At 44.0% G+C, this 22861-nt stretch overlaps 1 protein-coding gene across 1 annotated transcript in view; it reads left to right on the top strand.

Moving 5' to 3' along the window:
* The window catches only part of LOC147747989 (guanylyl cyclase C-like), a 679125-nt gene that overhangs the window by 281194 nt on the left and 375070 nt on the right, over window positions 1–22861 (top strand). Inside the window, exons 9-10 of the mRNA XM_086957579.1 lie at window positions 5842–5927; window positions 20867–20978. Of these exons, the coding sequence (XP_086813705.1) occupies window positions 5842–5927; window positions 20867–20978 (198 nt within the window). The remainder of the gene's footprint in view (window positions 1–5841; window positions 5928–20866; window positions 20979–22861) is intronic.

Here is a 22861-nt window from a genome sequence, read left to right as displayed (position 1 = left end):
CCATTTAACTATTTAGACTGTAACTCCTGATAGCAATGATTTCAAGATGAATAATGAAGGTTGGAAATGGTGTCCGTGATAACATTGTGAGTGAGATGGTCACCTCACCTACACAGCACTAGCAACCACTCTCTGATCAGCCACCTTTCTTTCATATCATACCCTCCCAGGATCCTATAATTTCCTTGCTATCCTCCCCACGCTGAAAAATTCATGTCTTGTCTGTTACATGGTGTCTGCACATGAACAACTGTCAAGTGGCCATGAGTCACGTGTGGCGCATTCAGCCAGATCTGTCTTTGTAGTCAGTCAGTCAGTCAGTCAGTCAAATTAACTGTATTCGATTTGATAAAATCATACAAAGTACATTAAAACAGTATTATTTACAATTAAAAAAGAATTAAACAGTTTCATTTGTAAACAAGTTAATTTGGCAAAATGGGTGCATTAAAATATTTAAAAACACGTTCTGTCTTTGTAGTTTACAGCACTTTGCATATTGGGATTCTTATGTAACTTAAAAATGGGTTATAAGTCCCAGAATGCAAAGTAGTGTTGTCCTAAAGCCAAGACGGACTGAAGAAGGGTCACATGACAGGAATGCAAATTGCCCGACTCACTACATTGACAGAACACTCACTTCCCAGAAAGAAACACCTGAAATGCATCCATCTTCCAGCCACAACGTTTTAGCAGTTCATTCTTTAGTAGTTAATTGCAATACCTCGTTTATATAGCACTTTATACCCCCAATGAAGCCATAAAGTGCTCCCAGCCGCTTCGGATTCTTGGATTCTTTTCAGTATTCAGGATGTGCCTTAAGGTTTGACCGTATACAGGTGTTGGGTGAGTAAGTGGGGGGCTTCGTGACACCTCTTTCTTCCCAACTCCTCCTGTTTCCGGTCTGTTTGCCGTTTCCGGCTCAGCCCTCTCAAGCCTGACTGGATGCTTTCAAGAAAGAGGGTCACTCAGTTATTTTGCTATATAGAGCAATGAAATGTGGGAAATATGCAGACTACGCTGTAGGAGGGACGGAAGCATAATAACACCTAAGAGCACTAGTTGTTGCAGAGAAGATTCTTGCTCTCATTTTCTCTCTGTGCTGGATCCTATGAGAAACCCCTTGCTTTAAAGGGGGTAAAGGAAACTGGCATGGAGGCCGTTCCACGGAGTTGTAACTTTCATACTGCTTGAAATTGTGTGTGCTTACTTCCCACTTTTGCTGCAAAACATAGCATTGTTATTGATTGGTAAGAGTGAGAAAGAATTAAAACTAAATAAAGAAATATGAACGTTTGTTTAAATATTTGTCAGTTTCGCTCCTGAGTTGGCAATTCTTCATACAACTCCATGACCCCCTGCTGATGGCTTTAATGCACATAGGATACAAATAATAACATAGATATGTTACAGTTCTTCGAACCGCTGCACTTAATGCATTTTGTTATTCGCCTAAAAGGATAAAAATTGCCTCTTTTCATGCTTATCATTATCCCTTGTGTCAGTTTCTCAACTTTTGTGAAATTACAGCATTTAGGCTAAGGTAAGTGAAATCAGGTGCCGGGGATTACAGATTTCACTCAAATCAACTTTGTGTTCACTGACTCCATAGCCAGTGTATGTGTTTTTACATAAAACTGCGCCAGAGCTCCCAGTATTTGAATGAGAGGACAAATATATTGGCACATCGGGCTACCTCATCATTGGAAACAATCTATGTAGGTCATACAGCCCCTTAAGATCTACAGTAATAACCTTTTCAATCATACCTGATCATGACACGCAGCAGCAGACCTGTGGAGGTTTCCAGTTTAAGGTAAGGAGGCAGACTGCGACATTCCTGTTAGTGGAACGTACTGCAGACCGCCTTGGCACTTTCAAACAGATTTATTGACACTTTGCAAAGCTGCAGAGACATCAAATGTGATGCAAAGCAGACGAAAGTGTTGATTTGGGATTTACTTTCAAGCACAAAACTTTTTCTGCACGCGAAAGCTGTCTAAAGTTATGCAGAGTAGGGCTTGTATTACTTAGCATGACTTTGCGTCAAGGGAGCCTCCCATGAGCGGTATGTAAGTGTTCCCATCCTACCTACCATGGTATTTAACTCAAATCCCTGTCTATTAACAATTGTAGACAGGGCTTTGAACCAAAAAGGTACTCCTCCTTGAGGGAGGTGCAAAGTGGAAAAAGTTTTAAAGTATGTCTGAACATAGCATGTTGTACTGGAAGGGTACACTAGCAGTCCAAACACATGTACACACACACACATATGTACACCTTTGTATTATTGTTTGAAATGTGTGAGGAGCAGGGGAGCGCTATGAACCAAAACTTGCATCACCTTATTAGATATGCTGCTGTCCTGGTCTCTTACACAATGCAGCTACTTTGATTGATGCGCTCCAGTGTGTGAAATATTAGTAAGTCCCCCCATTATCTTTCTACATATCTGTGCCCTTTGCATCTGTGAGCTGTAGGTGCTCAACAGTACCCTTCCGATCTGCTTTTCTTGCTGGTTAATAACACTTTGGGGCACATATATTGAAGTATTGTGAGATTTGGCACACCAGCCAAGATCGCTGCACTTTGTTGCACTGGAGAGAAAACAGTGTAGAGCCATATTTACTAAATGTGGCCTGCTGCTCTCTTCTGCTGCTCACAAACTGGCAACCCAGAGCCAAGCACACTCCTTTGCAGCATGTGCAAAGCACCATTTGCACCATGAAAGGTGTGTGAGATGTTAAGCACAGTTTTTGTACCGGAAGGGTAGTCTTGGAGTACAAAAGACTGTGCTTAGACAATTTTTTAACATTCCACACATTGGATGTGTGTTGTACAGAGCAGCACACATGCAATGTGTGAAAAGACAAAATAAAGAAAATATAATTGTTTCATGCCTCTCTCAAGGAGGCATTATTTTGTTACACAAAGCCAGGTCTGGCAACCTTTACATCAAAAAACAGTGTTGGTAGTGTTGGAACACGTAACTACTACCCATAGCATGCCACTTTAATGCAATGTAGTTCAAACCAGTAACTAGCGTTTGGGCTACAAATATTGAAACATTCAAGCACAAAACATTTTTAACGTAAATCCCACATCATGACTTTGTGCAGCTTTATGTCACTTGGTGTGACTTTGCTGCAGTGCAAAGTCTTGATAAGTCTGTTTCTTTGTTTTATGACTTTGTTTGGGCCCCTTTAATTAAGGTCAAGCAGCATGAATTGTGATGCATTTTACTTCTGAAGTGTAATTAATTAATTTAAAAAGTTAGCCACTCAGTGCCAGATTTGCAAGCCTTTTGGGCTGGGTTTGTATCACAAAACAGAAGCAAACCTGTGCAAAATGTTTTTGGGTGGATTTACTGTCCGGCACAATACTTGTTTTGTGCTGAAACGTTGCCTGAAAGTAACACTAAGCAGTGCAGAGTAAGCATGGGCGCAAAATCCGTTCCGCTCGCGGATTTTCGGCAAATTCGCAATCCGCGAACTCCCGCGAATTTGCTGAAAATCCGCGAGCGGAACGTATCCGGGGGGCAAAAGTTCAAGCTTCAAGCTTGTAACTATTTTAGAATGGCGCCAGCAAGCTGCCAGCGCCATTCTAAAATAGTTACTAAGTTAGCTTCAACAGGAAGCACTAATAGAAGCAGGTGTTTGAGTTTAACTGAATTCGAGCACCTGCTTTATTTTATCTATTAGTGCTTCCTGGTGAAGCTAACTTAGTAACTATTTTAGAATGGCGCTGGCAGCTTGCCGGCACCATTCTAAAATAAAACAGGAGAGGGGCAGAGGGCAGAAGGGCACAAAGACGAGTGTTGCAGAGGGCAGAAGGGCACAAAAACGAGTGGGGCAGAGGGCAGAATGGCACAAAAACGAGTGGGGCAGAGGGCAGAAGGGCACAAAAACGCGTGGGGCAGAGGGCAGAATGGCACAAAAACGAGTGGGGCAGAGGGCAGAAGGGCACAACAACGAGCGGTCTCGCAAAAAACCCCCTGCGAACACGCAAAGCACCCCGCGAACACGCAGTGTCCCGCAAACACGCAAATTGCCCAGCGAACACGCTAAAAAAAATCCACAAATTCGCGAATTTTGCGGATCGCGAATTCGCAAATCCGCAAATTCGCGAATTCGCAAAATTCGCCCATGCTTACTGCAGAGCACTGTTATGCCCTACTCTGCATCAAGGTTGCGTTCCATGGGTGGGATATGGGCTTTCCCATGTAACCAGCCATGGTTTTTGGCACAAAACCCTAACTACAAAAATACTAGACAGGGTTTTACACCAAAAAATATTGACACTCTGGAACAGGTGATAAAAAAGGAGAAGTGTTTTTATTTCTCTAAACATTTCCCACTTTGCATGTGTGCTGCACTGTGCAGTGCACATCCGAAATGTGACAAGTTCTAAAGTTAGTCTAAGCATTGTATTTTGTACAGGGAGTGTACCTTTCCAGTGCAAAACTTATAGAAGACTCATGCAGACATGTATGCACTATGGTGCAAAGGTGTGTGTGTGTGCGTGTGTGTGGGGCACTTAGCAGAGTGATTGTCCGTCCGCCATCCTAATAGTCAGGTTGTGTCCGTTCCATGGATGCTATTTTCTTGTTGTGGATTTTCATTGCAGGTGGCTCAGTGGGTGGTCTGGTCTTTGAACTTTTTCAGTCGTCCAAGACTACCAGAATTGAATTCCTGGCAGTAGGCAAATGGTTGAGAAGGCATTGAAGAGAGGGCAACACTTCCAACTCCCTTTGTTACCGTTTTCTGAGCTCACAAATAATGGCTCCTTAGCCGAGGTATATCGCTCTCCGTGTTTCCGTTTCTCTGAGCTCCCCCCATGGGTGTCTCTGTGTTTCAAAGCCTAGTGTCCTTGTTTCATAGAACTTGTCATTGTTTCTTGTCTAGTAGACCTTGTTACCAATGGCTACTAGCATCAACGGGAGTGGGTGGACTTCTGTCCAAAAAAATAAAAATAAAAATCACAATAAATGAATACGCGTGCAAATATAAACTTAAAATATATTAAAAGAAACACTTACCTGACAACAGGACCTCCTGCTCCAGACCTTGTCGCGGTGCAGCCTGGCCCCCAGGAAACTTCTTCGATCAATTAGGGTGCTACTCTCACCAGCATGAAGGCAGCACCCTGATTGGAGGGAACAGCCTGTCTCGGCACACCACATCACTATGGAGGCCTACAGTTACTAACAGCTGGATTAGAGGTTTCAAAGTGCGCATGTCTGGCTGGCTGTTGCAAAGCGGCCGGCCAAAAAGAAAGTGCACACTTTGAAAAGTGCACATACAACCCACCCTCCTCCCAGTCCCTGCTGCTGTCATTCACCAGCAACACCGCTCCCGTCCTGACACTCGTTCAGGACGGGAGGATGTCAGCATGAAAAATAAAATGGTACTGATGAATTAGCATTTTATTTTTTATCTGGGGGCATTTAGGTGTAGCGACGCTCCTCCGGTCCAACGGAGGAGCCGCCCCTGCTTGTCACAGTTTCCTGTCTAGAAACTCTGTCTCCCTGCCACACAACACATTCTTCACGCCCCTCTTTCTTCCATACACACTCTTAAACATACAGCTTTATGCTTAAGCATACTACTATTCACAAGAATAACCATGCACACATACACACACATGTAGATACACAGATAGATTTACACACAGTCATTCTAAAAGCCATACACCCCATTCTAGCTGTATTGTATGCTTCTTATACAAATGCAGCTCAAGGTATTCTTTACATACCGCAAGAAGAAACGAGAGGTGGTCTGAGCAGCCAGTGCCATGTGTACACTAGGCGACGATATTCATCTTAATGCATTTGATTTCTAGGAGTCTGGGGACGCCTGATCTTGGACGACGTTGGCGATCGAGACACGAACTTCACCCTCTTGTACACCTCGACAGTCAATAATCAGGTACATCTATGCTCTATGTAGAAGACATGAACTTGCCTTGCTTGTCACTTGGGACACACTCCAGTCAGGTAGATGCATGCTCCTTGGGATGGAAGATACCTGAACATCACCCTCTTGTGCTAATTGTCCGACACCAGTCCAGGACAAGCGTGCATTTGGAAGCAGGTGTGGGGCATGACGTTCTCCTTTGTGTATTTTCACAGACATCACTGAAGCAAAAGCTTGCTTTTTGACTGGCAGGAGATGTGACCTCCGTCCTCTTTTGCCCGTTGACCGACACTTCTCAAGTACGTACATGCTGTGTGGGTGGCAGAAGAAGTGAACTTCACTCTCCTGTGCAACACAGCAGGCTCCAGTCAAGTACTTGTGTGTTCTTTGATCGGTAGAGACATGAACTTCTCTCTTGTGCATCTTAACCAATAGCAGTCAATTTAACGCATTCTGTTTAGGGGGGAGGAGAGATGAATTCACCTTCTTGTGCACACTCGACTGACACCTGTCAAGTACGTGTGTGCTGTCTGGGTGGGAGGAGGTGTGCGCTTCCCCTTCTTGCACACCTCTCTAGGCACTACTGAGATTCATATGTGCTCTGTGATAGAGAGGCGATATTAACGTCCCCCTCTCTTGCACTTCCATTGAAACAAGTCAACTACATGTATGCTTTCTGGATGAGATTAGATATGTGTTTGCATACTTCTACAGACTCTGTAGACATGCTGCTTGGCTGAGAGAATTTGCTGCGCTGCGTTGCTCAAACAATTAATAAAGCTGCCTTTTTGTGTTTTTGTATTTTTCACATTGAGCTCAACAATCTAACTAGCTCACTGAGGGCTCCCCTATTGAACAAACTGAAACTCCTTAGTGGTGCTCTGAGGTTGAGAGTGCACCCAAGGTGCGTCCTGTTGGGATGGGAAAGTCCCCGGCATGATAATGGATGCGCACCCCTGCCTTTAGTACCCTGGTAGTGGTAAAGGTCTATCGCCTTTATTAAGAGTTAAGTAGCATGAGTACGGAGGTGGTGGCACATCCATTTTGTAATAGTGATCAGTAGAGTGAACTGGCCTTTTTACCTGTGCTGATGGAGTGAGGCCTACCAGCCCACTCATGTAAGGTTCTGCTGCTTTGTACCTAACTTTCCCTTAGTCTACGTCATAGTAGTATAAAGCACTGTGCAGTGCATGAGTGGGTGCGTGTGAACTCTGTAATGTATGTGTGTGTGGTACAGTACATGGAAGACTGGAATATCCATATGGAAGGTGGAGGAGTCGTCCCAGACAGATCTGTGATTGCCTGCTTTCCTCAGAGCCGGGTAGGACTCACCCACTGGAGGAAGGGCTAGCCAGGCTCTCTTGTGCACTTCAAAAGTGTTCTTTGATTCTGAAAAGGTCACTGGTCAGTGGTGCCTGGACATATCTCAGGAATGAGATGGGCTAATAAGGGGATTATAAAGAGTAAGGCTCCGGCCTTTGTAACTTTTTGATAGCCATATATCAGTGGGGCTGACATCAAGGTGCGATCCTGTAGTCACTTCCATGGCCTTTGTTGTTGGGCTGTCAGGCTTAGAGTTGCTCCTGCTGTGTTAGATTGCTTCCAGAACAAGAAACAGAAAAGAGGAGTTGGCTCTTCAAAGTGGGCAAGTAACACACACAAACTTAAAAGGCTAAAACACTAAGGCCCTCATTATGATGTCGGTCGGACTGCAACCGGCAAAAAGATTCGCAGCAGTTGGAGGCAGCATGCGAAGGGACTGACCGACGAATTCTAGGGGCTCAGGGAGACCGTCCAACCATCAGTCGGAAAGAAATCTCCTACAATGGGGCGTTGCCTGCTCAGGCACTACCGTAGGGATTATGATTTCCCTTTTGGGCAGTCTTTCAATGGCAGTCCGACTGCCATTAATTAAAAGGCTGTTGGAAGCGGACTTTGGGGGCCCCTAGCAGGGCCCATCGCTCCACTGCCTCCACTTGGGGCCTAGGGGGCAACTGTGGTGACCACCCCCAAACATCTATGCCCGGCATGCCAGGCACCACATGGTGCCTGCCACATGGTGCATGGATGTTTGCAAACATCCATTTTGCTAATGTGGGTTGTGCTGCAGCCCTATTACGACCACAGCACAAGCCGCAATGGAAAAATTGATGTTTCTGACTGCCTCCTGAGAGGTCACATCCAAATTCATCAGATTGTACCGCCGACTACTAGTTGGTCGGTTTCCATTCTGACACGATGCCGGTCGGACGGTAATCAGGGCCTAAATCACATTTGTACCTGGAAGTGGATTATAAAAAGGGGAGCCTGAGTCTCCCTGAAATTGTCAGACTGTAGCTGTACATCAGCATGGAGAAGCTCAGCTCAACTTCTGCCTGTTATGACCAGGATTAGGGACCAAGGCCTTTTAGTCTCCATGCTGGTGAGGGGGCATCACCTGGGAGAATCAAGACTACTTGCCCTGGAATCGGGAGCACCATCATATGACAGCTTGCCGAGACCAGAGGACCCTGTGAGGGGGAGAGTGCCTGTAAAGAGGGAGATCTAGTGTGGATCCTATTGAATGGATCTATAAAGTGAAGTGTGAGATTCCAGTCCACGTCGGGACCCATTATACCGGAGAGACCATTGTCGTATGTGATGTTGATTCAATCAATCAAACAAAGTATTTGTAAAGTGCACTACATACCGGTGAGGGTCTCAAGGCGCTTGGGGGTGGGGAATGCTGCTACTGCTTAAAGAGCCAGGTCTTGAGGAGTCTTCTGAAGGTCAACAGGTCTTGAGTCAGCCGTAGGTGGATGGGGAGGGTGTTCCTGGTCTTGGCGGCAAGGTGGTAGAACGACCTACCCCCAGAGGTTGCTCTTTGGATGCTGGGGACTATGGCGAGGGCGAAGTCGGCGGAGCGGAGCAGGTGGGTGGGAATGTAGAAGCTGAGTCATCTGTTGAGGTACGCTGGTCCAGTGTTGTGGAGTGCCCTGTGTGTGTGGGTGAGGAGCTTGAAGGTTATCCTCTTGTTGACGGGGAGCCAGTGCAGGTCTCTCAGGTGGGGTGTGATGTGGCTGTGGCGAGGGAGGTGGAGGATCAGGCATGCGGAGTCGTTCTGGATGCTTTAAAGCTGTTTCAGGAGTTTGGCGGAGGCTCCTGTGTAGAGGGCGTTTCCGTAGTCCAGCCTGCTGCTGATGAGGGCCTGGGTGACCGTTCTTCTTGTTTCGGTGGGGATCCACTTGTAGATCCTGCGGAGCATGCGGAGGGTGTTGAAGCAGGAGGACGAGACGGCGTTGACCTGCTTAGTCATGGAGAGGGTGGAGTTGAGGATGACCCCTAGGTTGCTTGCGTGGTCTGTGGGTGTTGAAGCTGTTCCCAGTGTGGTCGGCCACCAGGAGTCATCCCAGGCAGAAGGGGTGGATCCGAGGATGAGGACCTCCGTCTTGTCCGAGTTCAGCTTCAGTCGGCTGTTTTTCATCCATTCGGCGGCGGCCTTCATTCCTTCGTGGAGGTTGGTTCTGGTGGTGTGGGTGTCCTTGGTGAGAGAGAGGATCAGCTGGGTGTCATCGACGTAAAATATGATGTTTAGGTCGTGAAGTCGAGCTAAGTGGGTGAGCGTGCCATGTAGATGTTGAACAGCGTTGGGCTGAGGGTACGCCACAGATGATCTTGGTGGCTTCGGAGTGGAACAGTTGGAGGCAGATGCTCTGTGTTCTGCCGGAGAGGAAGGAGATGTTCCAGTACAGGGCCATCTCTTGGATCCCGGCGTCGTGGAGGTGTGTGCGTAGTGTGCAGTGGCAGACCGTGTCGAAGGCGGCTGACAGGTCCGGGAGGATGAGGGCCGTGGTTTCTCCGTTGTCTAGCAGGGCCCTGATGTCATCAGTGGCGGCGATTAGGGCAGTTTTGGTGCTGTGGATGCTGCGGAACCCGGAATGGGACGGGTCCAGGATGCTGTTCTCCTCGAGGTAGCGGGTCAGTTGTTTGTTGACGGTCTTCTCGATGACCTTCACCGGAAACGGGAGCAGGGAGATGGTCCGGAAGTTCTTGAGGTCCTTGGGGTCCGCCTTGGGTTTCTTGAGTAAGGCATTGATCTCGGCGTGCTTCCAGCTCTCCAGGAAGGTTGCTGTCTCGAAGGAGATGTTGATGGCTTTCCGGAGATGGGGTGCGATGGCGGTGCCGGCTTTGTTGAAGATGTGGTGTGGACAAGGGTCCGTCGGAGATCCGGAGTGGATGGTGTTCATGGTCTTGATATTGTCGTCAATATTTGTGGTCGTCCAGGAGAGCAGGCGGTTGGTGCGGATAGTGGTCGTGGGAGCAGAGGTCTCAGTGGTTGTTGGGGCGGTCGTGGTGTTGAAGCTGTCATGGATGTCTGCGATCTTGCGATGGGAGAAGGTGGCCAGCGAGTCGCACAGGTCTTGTGAAGGTGGAATGTCGTTGGTGTTGGAGCTGGGGTTGGAGAGTACCTTCACGATGTTGAAGAGCTCTTTGCTGTTGTTGGTGCAGTCGTTGATCCACTGTCTGAGGTTGCGGGTGGTGGTGTCTGGGTCAGTGGGGTGGGCGGGTGGGCTCTGGGCGAGGGTGGTGGTTATCTGGTCTTCTGTGACTTTGTTCCAGCAGCGGCGAGGCATCTGTTGGGTGCGGTGGTGCGTGGTGGGTTTCAGGAAGGTGAAGTGGATGCAGCAATGGTCGGTCCAGTGGAGTTCGGTGGTGTGGTTGAAAGAGACGTGGGGGTTTGCGGAGAAGATGGGGTCAATCGTGTGGCCGGTGGAGTGGGTGGGTGTTGTGACAAGTTGTGTGTGTCCGAGGTTGGCGAGGTTGCCGATCAGGGTGGTGGAGTTGGTGTTGTTCTTGAGGTGGAAGTTCAGGTCTCTGAGGAGGATGTAGTCTGTGGAGGCGCGGGCGTGTGTGCTGACGAAGACAGCGATGGAGTCGCTGAACTGTGGTTGGAGTCCGGGGGGTCTGTAGACGAGGATTCTTCTGAGGGTGGTGTTGGGGTCATGTTGATCTGGAAGTGCAGGTGTTCGGAGGTGCTGAGGGTGTCATTGGTGTTGGTCGAGACTCTAAGAGTGTTCCTGTGGATGATGGCGATTCCTCCTCCTACTCCGTTGGTGCGGTCCCTTCGGGTGATAATGTAGCCTTCCGGGATGGCTATGGCGATGTGCCGAGGAGGGGTTCAGCCAGGTCTTCGCTAGGAAGGCGACGTCTGGGGTGGTTGAGTCGAGTAGGTCCCAGAGTTCGACGGCGTGTTTGCGGGCGGAGTGGGTGTTGAGAAGGATGCAACTGAGATAGTTGGGTTCTTTCCTGGTTGGAGGGTTGGCAGGCCGGATGCTGGTGAAGCTGCAGTTCTGTCAGGAGAAGGGTCCTTGGGTGCGTTTCGGGGTGGCCAGGCAGCAGGTGCGTGATCGAGTCCACCATAGAGGTGTGGGTACCTGTGAGCTACACACTCATGAGAAAACTTGTTTGGGTACTGTCTCTCCTCTCTGTTCCCACCACCAGCCTGCCTATCTAAACAAAGGGGCACCCCTACAGGAGTGTGATTGCCATTTGCCCACTAAAGGCGGCTTCGCCTTTGAAGCTCACCTTTTGGGCCCACATCCTGAATGGCTCATTTCAAGAGGGAGGTAATACCTCCCTCAGTAGCAGGCTACTATTTTTCCTGAGCCTGAGAGTTGTTCACACTACTCCTCAGGAGGGCAGGAGGCTGTCTAGTGCCCAGCGACCATGTGAGGCCACTGGAAAAACTGGGCTACTGAATGACAACTTTCTAAACGTTGCAGTTCCATAACAGTGACATTAAATTCAACTTGGACATTAAGCTGGGTTTAATGCTACAATTAATTTGATACCTCGTAGCACTGATTTTAGTAGTCACATTCAGGAGTTAGCCGGATTGAGTGATCATCCGATAACTCTGTGTCAGTCAATGGGGATATTAACTTTTCAACAGCAAAAATGACAATTTGGGTGTTTTTCTGTTAAGAGATGTAAAAAGTATATGTCTCACTTAATAATATAGAGCTCCCTGCCTCAGGGCTCCATATGCCTTCCTTAGGAAAGACATGCATATTATTAAGGGCTGTGGGGGCTTTGCCATTGGTTTAAATAGCAAAATCGAACTAGCAGTTTAAAACTGCTCTACCAGGGTGCGATGGCAGTCTGGGAGACATTCTGTACTTTGTCCCTCCCGGGGCACCTAGGGTAGCATAAGCAGTGATACATCCCCTGGGATACACTCGTCTTACCTGCACTGGGTACCGTTGCTACTATGTCCGAGGGACTTTGGAGTAAGTCAACTTATGCCTATTGGGTGTAGCCAATGTGACATCCACTTTGCAAGGGGTCAGAACACTGGCACTGAGGGCTGGCTAGCAGGCCTCAGTGCACTCTGAGTCAAAAAGACAGCAGCATCAGGCCACAACTTTGGGGGTCATCAAGCAAAAAGAGGCTGTTAGATTTGGGGGTCTCTAGTTGGCACAGGTACGTACTAGTGACAAATAAGGACCCTTGCCTCTAGTCAGGGTAAGGGGGGACACTCCTAAAATAACCCTTGCTCACCCCCTTGGTAGCTTGGCACAAGCAGACAGGCTTATCTCAGAGGCAGTGTGTAAAGCATTTGTGACCACATACAGTAACCCAGTGACAACACTACAGATGGGCACCACACAAGGTGTTATATCAAAAATAAGTATACTTTATATAGATTTACCACAAGACTGTAAACGACAAAAATACACAATACTGTTACTTAAAAATGGTAGTTTTAGCTTAGTTCAGTTCAGTTCTTAAGATGCGACACTTTGAGTCAATGTACCTTCCGATGCGTTGCGCTACCACAAGTAATGTTGCAGCGATGGAAATGCAGCAAAGTTCCGATGCAAAGAAATAAAGACGTGAAGATATTCCAGATGCGGCATGCTTCTCCGATGATGCAAGAAGTCTCGGTTCGATGCGTCAACTGCAGAGGCAACACCCTTGTTCAGCGATGCGACTGCAACAGCTTCAGCTGCGACACTCTTCTCTGACGTTAGCGAGAAGCTTCCGCACGATGCGACAACTACAGCAGCGACATCCTTGTTCAGAAATGCGATGGCAGTAGCCCAGACGGTGGAGCGGTTCTCCGGGAATGCAAGACGCTTTCCTCGATGCGGTGCAATGCGACAGCAGTAGCTCCCGTGTTCAGAGATGCGACGGCAGCCATAGCGACTGCGACACGCTTCTTCCTCATTGCGAGACATTTCTCTCAATGCAGTGCAATACGACAGCTACAGTGGCGACACCCTTGTTCAGAAATTGGGACTGCAGCAGCAGCGACGGCGACACGCTTCCTCTTTGTTGCGAGACGCTCCTCTCGATGCGGTGCAATACGACAGCTCTAGCGGCAACACCCTTGTTCAGAGATGCGACGGCAACAAGCTTCTTCCTCGTTGAGTCACGCTTCCAGCTCCTTGCAACACGCAGTCCCTCAGAAGGCCCAAAACAGCAGCAGGCACTTCCAAAGAACTCTGGGGAGCTTGGGGCGAAGTCTGTTTTTCCTGAGACTTCAGCAGGAGACAAGCTCTTTTCCAAGCCCTTGGAGATCCTTCACAAGTTGAAAATAAAGTACACAAAGTTCCTTTCTCCTTCCTTTTGGCAGTCAGGCAACCACTGCAGGCCAATCCCCTAAGCAGCACTTCAGCTTAGGAGTAGTCTCTCCTCCGTTTCTTCAGGTTCCTCTCCTCAGCAGAGGTTTCTTCTTGTAGTCCAAAAGTGATCTAAATTCTTGGGATCCGGGTCCCAATACTTATACCCCAAAATCCTTTGTCCTCTGAGGGCAGAAGGGCCTTTGCCAAGTCCAAATCAGTTCTGGAGCACTTTGTTGACATGATTCCTTCTCTTCTTTCACAGTGCAGGGCAGAGATATCAGACACACCACAGGGGGTGGAGCCAGCACTGTGGGGGGCAGGCACAGTCCTATTCAGGTCCCAGGTGCAACTCCACCCTCCCATCTAGATGCAGATCTCTCAATTCACCACTGGGCAGACTCATTCTGTCTCTGGGAATCCCCCAGCCCTGTCACTCAAACTCCGGACAAGGATACACGACCTAGCAGAGGCAGGCTTGGCTAGTTAGGCAAGAAAATAGCTACTTTCTAAAAGTGGTATTTTCAAACACGGAATGTTAAAACCAACTTTACTGAAATATGTATTTTATCATTCTGAGCTCAGGCATACTAAACTCGAATTTCTACCATGTTCCCTGAGTCAGTTAGGATTATAAAATGTAATAATCTAACTGCCCATTCTGGCCTATGGAGAACTGGTAGCCTTGCAATAGTGAAAAACGAAAATAGCTGTAGTTCACTATTAGGACATGCCACACAGACCAGGACATGTCTTACCTTATACTTACAATGCACCATGCCCTTGGGCCTACCATAGGGGTGTCTGATATGAAGAAAAGGGAAGGTTTAGGGACTGGCAAGTGGGTGCACTTGCCCAGTCAGCATGACAGTACCAGACTGCACACAGGCTCTGCAATGGCAGGCCTTAGGTGGCACAACCAGTGCTGCAAGCCCACTAGCAGCATTTGGTTCACACGCCCTGGGCACACTCAGTGCACTGTACTAGGGTCTAACAAGTAAACCAAACCAGCCAATTATGGAATCACTAATTCATACAGCAATTTACAATAGAGAGAGCATATGCACTTTAGCACTGATCAGCAGTGGTAAAGTGCCCAGAGTCATAAAACCAACAAAAACAGGTCAGACAAAATACAGGAGGAAGGCAAAAAGTTCAAGGATGACCCTGCAAAAAGGGCCAAGTCCAACAGAGGCATTTGCTTACATTCACTCATAACTGCGTAATACAAAATGAACTAATGATAGCACCTGATAGTTACAGCGATTCGAAGCATGATGCTCAAAACAGTGGACATGTTATCAAATAATCCAATTATACCTTATATTTGAAAATGATGGCCTTAATGATCTCACTGATCATTTATTAAGTCGAATACCTCCCATTGAGGTGATTGAAAGTTGCAATGATTCTAACATGAGAGTGGAAAAATGAGGACCTTAAAGTCAAACGAGGCTTTGACCGTTAACATATCAATGCTGGTGGAATTGAACATGCCAAACTCAGAGGTGAGAAGTGCTATGGCAAGAGATCTAAGTGATTCGCCTCATTTGAAAGATTCTATAATCTATAATCCTTTAATACTATTGCAAACTCATCGTATTTGGACCCCTGTTCCTTTGTCCCCTGTGATGGAACTTCCTAGTTGCCTAAATATTATATGGAGTTTGGATCAATGATAATTTAATGATTACAGTGTAACCCATCTGGCCACACAGGAAAGCTCAGAGTCAATAGATGGCATTAAGCATAGATTTATTACAAATTCAAAGCCAGACTGAAATACACAAGTCTCGGAAATATATTATAACAATACAGGATTACTACAGTCAGGCCAAAACGACTAATAAAGTTAAGCCTCAGCAACATGAAATCTACAAGAAATTTGGTGATCGCAATGCAAAATATTAAAAAGAAGATCTGATGATCCGTATACGATTTGCTGTCGTCTTGCCTGGTAGGCACTAGGATAATCTAAATCTCCTGGCCTTAGCCTGCTCTAAATGGTGCTGGATGGGGAAACTCTAATTAAATACATTAAAGGGAAAGGTGTCAGAATAGCAGAACCTATGTAAAAGTTCTCTAAAGGAAGAATATTGTATTACCTAAAGCCTCACAACAGAGATATCGCAAGAGGTCTGTACCTCTCAAAGTCTAAAAGAGATCTGAATAAAGCTGAAGTGTGACCATCAATTATACCCGCAAAGGTACCTTAAGAGAATCCCACTTCACTTTTCATTATTTTCCACCTTTAAACAGTAAAACTTGGCAACTACACTTGAAACTCCTTTCCTTTGGTCCACACATCAGAACACACTTGGATTCCTCCCGTCTCCTCATTCCGCATGGGCAGCAGTCTTCCCTTTGTTTGTTAAAGCTTCTCATCCTTGCCAAAAATACTCCTCCTGAACCTTTACTATGTCTTTCACACAATGTGCCTTCTCTATTAGGAAGATCCCATGACTGCACCTGCAGAGGAGAAAATAACACTGATTCCAAAGCAAACTTTCACGCTAAAAGTAAAACAGTAGAAAATCGAAATGCTTATGGCCTTTGGTCAGTGTGGCAAGCATCTCAATACATGTTTAAATGCATGATTACAGATACATATATGGTTACAGTATAGAAGTAGAGTACTATTCAAATGGATACATTTTCCGGTATAAATAAATGCAGAGCATTATTCAAATGAGTAAGCAAATACATAAGAATTAGCAATATTATTCAATCCACACAAATGCAGACATATATGAGAACTGCAATTCGATGTTAATGTAAAGAACATTTTAATATGCACACACATATATATCAAGATTACACAGTAAATGCATGTTCTAGATCTGTTCAAGTGCATTACATTACATTAATAATGTTACATCACACAAATTCATGAGACCATACATAAACATATATGTGGCCTAATAAAACAAAATGTTGGAGCCAAAATTACGCTGCTCCACTATTGTAGTGAAGGCAGGGCCCTGATTGCGCACATTGGTATGTTAGCATAGGCTTATCAGAAGCTTAAACGCCATTTTGCCTTTTTGCCGCTCTTGCACACGACACTACATGTAGATGTTGTTGTAAGTTTGACTGCGTGAATATCTTCACATGAGAACGGCTTGTTTTCAACATCCCTAGACTTACATTGCGACCTTAGTCTCTACAGTGAGTACTGAAGCCTCCTAGGTTATCAGAACAATATTAGCTGTTATACAGGCTGATTGGCTCACGCTTAGACACAACATGCACGCAGCTGCAGCTAACTGAAATTCTGGCGCCTTTTATATTGCACTGCATGCATGATTTTAGACACTTGGAGAAAATCCGTTTCCAGAGAGAGAGAGCTTTTGCAGATCCCGATGTGATTCACCTCTGCTTATCTTAGAGGTATGGGGTCCCCACTTCAAGCCTAGGAGACCTTCTATATTTTATAAAACATAGTTCCTAGCTAGGGAGTGCGGCATACAAGGTACTATAGGACCTGTTTCCACTATCAATATAATATGATTTTTCCTTTTGTGTTTTATGGATTTGTAACAATGCTGATCCTATTATTTTTAATCATATGGCTGCTTATGTTAGCAATAATACTGCATCTTAGAGCACGCCGTTAAAATAATCATTTTAACTTTATTGTGTCTCTTTTTACCCATGTTGTGGACTGGTAAGAGAATAACAAACGAAAGAGTGTTCTTGATTCCCACCAGTCCTGAGAGTAACCTAAGTCACATGTTATGGGTTGTCTAATCATTGGTTCCTTTGCTATATGACGAAGAGCTAATGTGACACTGATGCTAGTCAGTTAGGGGTTCTAGGTACTGAGGTGAGTTTTTTGGTCCACCACAATTCACTGAGGTCCTGGGTCTCTGTGCTCAGTTCTGTGTATGAGCAGAATCCCTGCAACACTATAGATACCTAATCATCCTTGAAAGACAATGCTACTAGTGGAGATTGATTTTTCTAATCCTTTTTGAATTATTTATCTATATTCCATTAATTCATTTCTCAAGGATATGCATCTTTTTCAAACTATTATCCTTAATGTTTATGACATAAAATATAGTTAAAGCCTTGGCCATTTGATCTTCACCACTGGATCCTGCCCTCAAAAAATCTACTCGCCCATGTGCTATGGCATGTCAGATTGGATCAGACTGAGCTATATTTAGGACCTACTCGCCCATTCTTGAGTTGACAAAGGGATTCTGTTCATTCAGAAAGTGAAGGAGCAATCAAGATGCCTTTAAATCTTGTGTTTATCTTGTTTCATTTGCTCTGTGTTCAGAGACAGAGGTCAAAAGTCAGTTTACAATTACTTTTCCTTCTCTGACTACAGAGTTCCAGGATTTTGTAAAACAAATTGTTTGACCTGCTGTATGAAGTGTGAAATGAAAGGCTGGAGGGTATCAGACTTTCACACATTTAGATGGATAACAAGTCAAATGTACAAACATATCAAAATACATTTCAGTAGTTGTGAAAGCTTATTTTTTGTAGTGTTTTTGTGATGATTGTTTTAATAGGATGAAAAACAAATCAGAAACCTTTACTTGGTGCAAATGATAAATATGTTTTCTGAAACCCAATATTGTTAATACACTATATAGTTATATCAGTAAAACTGCACGGTAGGGCAAAGGTTTTTGACCATTTCTAGGAAATCTTTTGTCTGTAAATGACAGTGTGCTACAACATAATGCTTTGGTGATATCTTTATTAAAAGTGATTGTTTAAACATAAACTGAGAAGCACTTCTGCCCCTGACCTGATGGCAATGATATCAGTAAAATTAAAGGAAAGTCAGGGATCATGTATATCTTAAATGTGGGCTGGATTCTTATTACACATGGAGCAAACACTTAGGCTATTTTAATCAAACAAAAGAGTTTTGTTTTGTACAGCCGAAATACTGAACTCGCATATTTGAAGGTGCACTAATGTGTGAGAATAAAGAAAAAAGGCGACTCTGTAAAATAAATATTTGCCAACAATCACACAATTTCAGACCAGTTTGTGGGTCAAGTACATTACAAGTAGGTTGCATAGGTTATTCACGTTACTCGACCTGCAGGTCAAGTAACATTTTTATGATTTTTAGAGGCATGATTAATGGTCAGCACAGGTAGCAGCTGCTGCTCCCATTGGTCATTCATCCCTGGCCTCTTTCCAGCGTCCACTGATCATGAATAAATATTAAGTTCTGCTGTTGTTCAGGACGTTTTAAAAGCTGTACAGCCATGAGAGTGAGCTCTTAATTCACTGTAATTAACCCAGAAATACCTCTTTTAAGCCACTCTGACACATTCATTATGTTTATGAAGACATACATGTATTCAACTCATAACAGTGAAATATAAAACAATCTTACAATATGAGTTAAAGGGAAGTGTTTTGCATATATTTACAAACAAAACCTTTACGTGAACATATTCCAGGAATAATCTTTCTTTTGAGCTGATTCTTTGAGTTAGTGTTGTCATTAGTGATTTTGTTAATATCTCCTCACCATGTGAAAAATTCACATAACTTTTGACATTGTCTCTATTTTTCTCGTTTGCTTTCCTCGGTTAACATTAACAAATCTGTCCTAAAAGACAGCTGTTCCCCTTATGCTTTTTTTACTCAGATTATAAATGTTTGTTCCAGACATAATTTGAGGAAATGAATACACTCCGAAGAATTAACAGCCTAGTTTAGGGTTTGAGAGACGATATACAGTCTGTCGTCCTGAAGAATACTGCCCTCCAAATTTAGAGATGACTGCAAGACAGCAGTCATCTCTTTAAATTAATAGGAACCACGGCCATTGCAGTTCCTTTCAATGTACTGAAGGTTTGGTGGACATAAATTTCAACAACTGGCAACCAAGCTTTAAAGGTTTTTTTTGTTTTTCAAAATAAACTCCCAAAGTCGGAGGTTTTTGAAAAAAGGAAAAAACTAATGCCCTCCCACCCAAAAATGGGAGGTTTGTTCTCTGGGTGAGGTAGGAAGGAGGAGGGGGTCGTTAAAGCTTTTTTCCTATACCTCACTGCCAGATTTTCCTAGTGCTGACAGACAGGGGTACAAAGTTGTTCACCATGCACTCTAAGCAGGGCGGGCAGTGCAATGTCCTTCCTCTGATAGCATCTACTCCATTTGACTGTTGTAGGAAGCATTCCATTGCCAGAGCCAACAGGGGCTCCTTCAACGCAATACTTTGCTGGGCAGGGTACTTTATCGCATTTGCAACAGAGTACCCTGTCTACCAACCTGTAATTCTGGCCCTAAGTATGATATTTGTCTACAAATAGCTACCTGTCCATCAACATAAATCCACTTGCATTACAAAGGAAAGCTGAAAAAGCTTTTCCTTTTCTTCCAAAATCACGTTGTGTAAGGCATTGGGGTCATGGTTCACATAATGACACCTCCTGTGATAGCATGAATCAAAGGTATCATGCCCATGGTGTGGTTACTTCAGTACTTCGAATCCTTTAAAAGCGCAGAAATATTCAGTACAAGTATGAATGATATAATATTATTTTTGCATTATTTTGCAATTTCTTTTCTTTACAAACAGGTTCACAATCTTAAAAATGCATCTATTTTTTACATGTGTATGCGATGTGTTAATAATCAGATTTTATTGTTGTGTAATATTGTATTTTTTGTGTGTATTTTTTTATTGTACTTAATCATTTGTATCAAACGAATTTGTCTTTTCAAATGTTTGATTGTTTTTATATTTTCTTATTAATCCAAAGATGCAAGTATTTTTTTTAATAGTAAATACAAATCAGAAAGTATATAATGAGTATGATAGCAGAGTCGCCATGATTCACCATAGCAGGAGGTTGAACAAAATAATCCATTGGGTCCCTCGCAATTGCACATTTTTATGACTCTGTAAACAGGCTTTGGGATTTATAAAGTAATGACCACTGTTCGTTCCTGTGATAACTTTAGGATAATTTCTCCTAGTTGTTTGACTTTATCTCGTAAGATGGTGGAGACTTCTTCTTTATCCCTCAGCCAGAGAGGATGTGCACCCTAAATACTGACATCAGAATGTCGATGGGACCCAATATTGAGGACAAAATATTGAAATTAAAATATCAATAGGTAAATAAGTCTAGATTTTCTATACCCAAACTCCACATAGGTATCTTAGTGATATAAATACCTTTAAGGTACGTAGATGTGAAGTTTGGGATAGTAAATCTATACTTCCCTATATGAACGTACCTTTGATATTTTGTCCCTCAGTATTCTTGTGCAATGACCATTTACTTTAGGTAAAACCCGAGTGAGTGAAGGTTGCTTGAGACAGAAGCACTAACTTTTTTGCTTGTTCACTCTCTTCAGTTCACCCCACTACTGCAGTTTGACACAAGCACCAATGAAACAACAGTATTAAACAGCCAGCCGTCTTTTATCTGGAATAACCATCAGCTACCCAGTGACATTCCTAATGGAGGTGAGTGATCCCAATGGTGACTATACCAATTTATTTATTTATTTGTATTTTCGGTTCTTGTATAGCGCTGGAATTCGATCGCCAAGGAGATATCTCTGCGCTTTGTTCTTTCCGAAAGCAGGACTAGACAGTGACGATATTCAATTTTATAAAGCCCCTGAAATAGAATTCAAAAGTTTGCGGAAGTATCTCTAATACTGATTGTGTTCTGTGGACCCGTTGGACCATGAAGAAAAATCTGGATGGGCCTTTATTTCTTCATCAGTAACCATCCAATGAGCCAGTGGAAACTGTCAAGTGAACCCCTGCTTCTTCAGAAGGTGTGCAGAGAAGACCACTGTAGGTCACATTAGGAACAACAAAGTGACCACTGTCTTTTTACTTGTCATTGGCTCATTCAGTAGCTGTTAAAATTTCACCCCTTGTTTCTTTAAATGTTGTTAGATGAAAATAGAATTATTCATTAAGCATGTGATGAGCCTGTTTCTGCAGGCGTGTCATCTGTCTTTAGGTGGATGTGTGACATGATTCTCAGTTTGCTCAGTTGGTCTAAAGCAGGTTTTTCAATGTTGATATATGAGGGATGGCTCTATCCCATATATTAATGACACTGAGTGACAGTGTAAATGGTTCCTATTTATAATATTTGTATGTACATTTGTCCTAAAGAGGATATCCTCAAATTCTGGCATGCCCCTTACCATAACAGTCCAGCTTGGATAGCCCTAGTCTACGGTGGTATGGGGACTCCTTTTAGTTTGCATAAAAAGATAATCCAGGACTGTCTCAATATGTTATTGTGATATGGACCAGGGTTTGTTTGCTTGCTATAGGGAGATCCCTTAATTGCATGATGTTAGCCATCGTATGCTTTCAACAGTTACTCTGAGATATAGCTGTATCTGAAAGTTTAATTCTAGAAGTAAAGTTCAACTCTCTGACCAGCAACTCTGAAAACAATATCACATTTCTTTCATATTTGCATTGATGTGCCACCTCGATGAAATGTGAACTCATTCATTGGTTCTTCAGCATCAACTGTAATATAATGTCCAGTATCAGCTGGTCATTGGGTGTATTCTTAACAACCTATGACACATCCCTTTGGCAGAGTTCTCTAATGTTCATGTAGAAATCAAATATTGAGCATTTGAAGGTTGATATATCTGTTTAAGTCCTATGGCATTAAGAGATATAAAGATGTTTTGGCATTATGCTAAAGGCCTGATTCAGCAGCAGTTTATCACTCAGTAGTGTCCTGTCTACCATCATTAATAACACAAGATGTTAGGTGCAATTTCGTGTGCAGACTTTGAGGGTCGAGCACCCATGAATTCTATCTGTATTGTTAGATATTTTTATGATGTGTATGTTTTGGATGTTTTAATTGTTTTTTATATCTCATTTCGTCTTATCTGTATGTATTGTATGACCTACAGTTGAAACAAGATACTGGTTGAACTACAAACCCTCCATACCTTGGTATACAAGTTATAATCTTACACAATGTTCTAACTAAAGTGAAAAGTGCCAAATTAGGCTTATCCAATGAGTAGTTGGTGAGCTACTGGTAGCTCTCCAGTTACCTGTAACTAGTTCTTCTGTGTGTAGTCCGCCATATTAAATTAGAAGGCTTTATATGGTTAACTTTATATAAGTATATCAAAATTGAGTGTATTCACAATACAAATGTGTGTATTTTCCGAACTCATTAATGATGTTTGGATAAAACTGGTAAATTTCCAAAATATAATAAAATCTGATATTTGAGTGATAAATCATGTGGCATTGATGAGACTTGTAACTAACTTAATTACTTTGGTGTCAGGGGCATTGCAGCCACAGCTATTAGGTATTACTTAAGTAGATGCATTCAAAATTAA

This window comes from Lissotriton vulgaris, chromosome 1_1 (genome assembly GCF_964263255.1).
Source record: "Lissotriton vulgaris chromosome 1_1, aLisVul1.2, whole genome shotgun sequence".
NCBI classification, from domain to species: domain Eukaryota; kingdom Metazoa; phylum Chordata; class Amphibia; order Caudata; family Salamandridae; genus Lissotriton; species Lissotriton vulgaris.
This window is presented reverse-complemented; position numbering and strand designations above follow the sequence as displayed.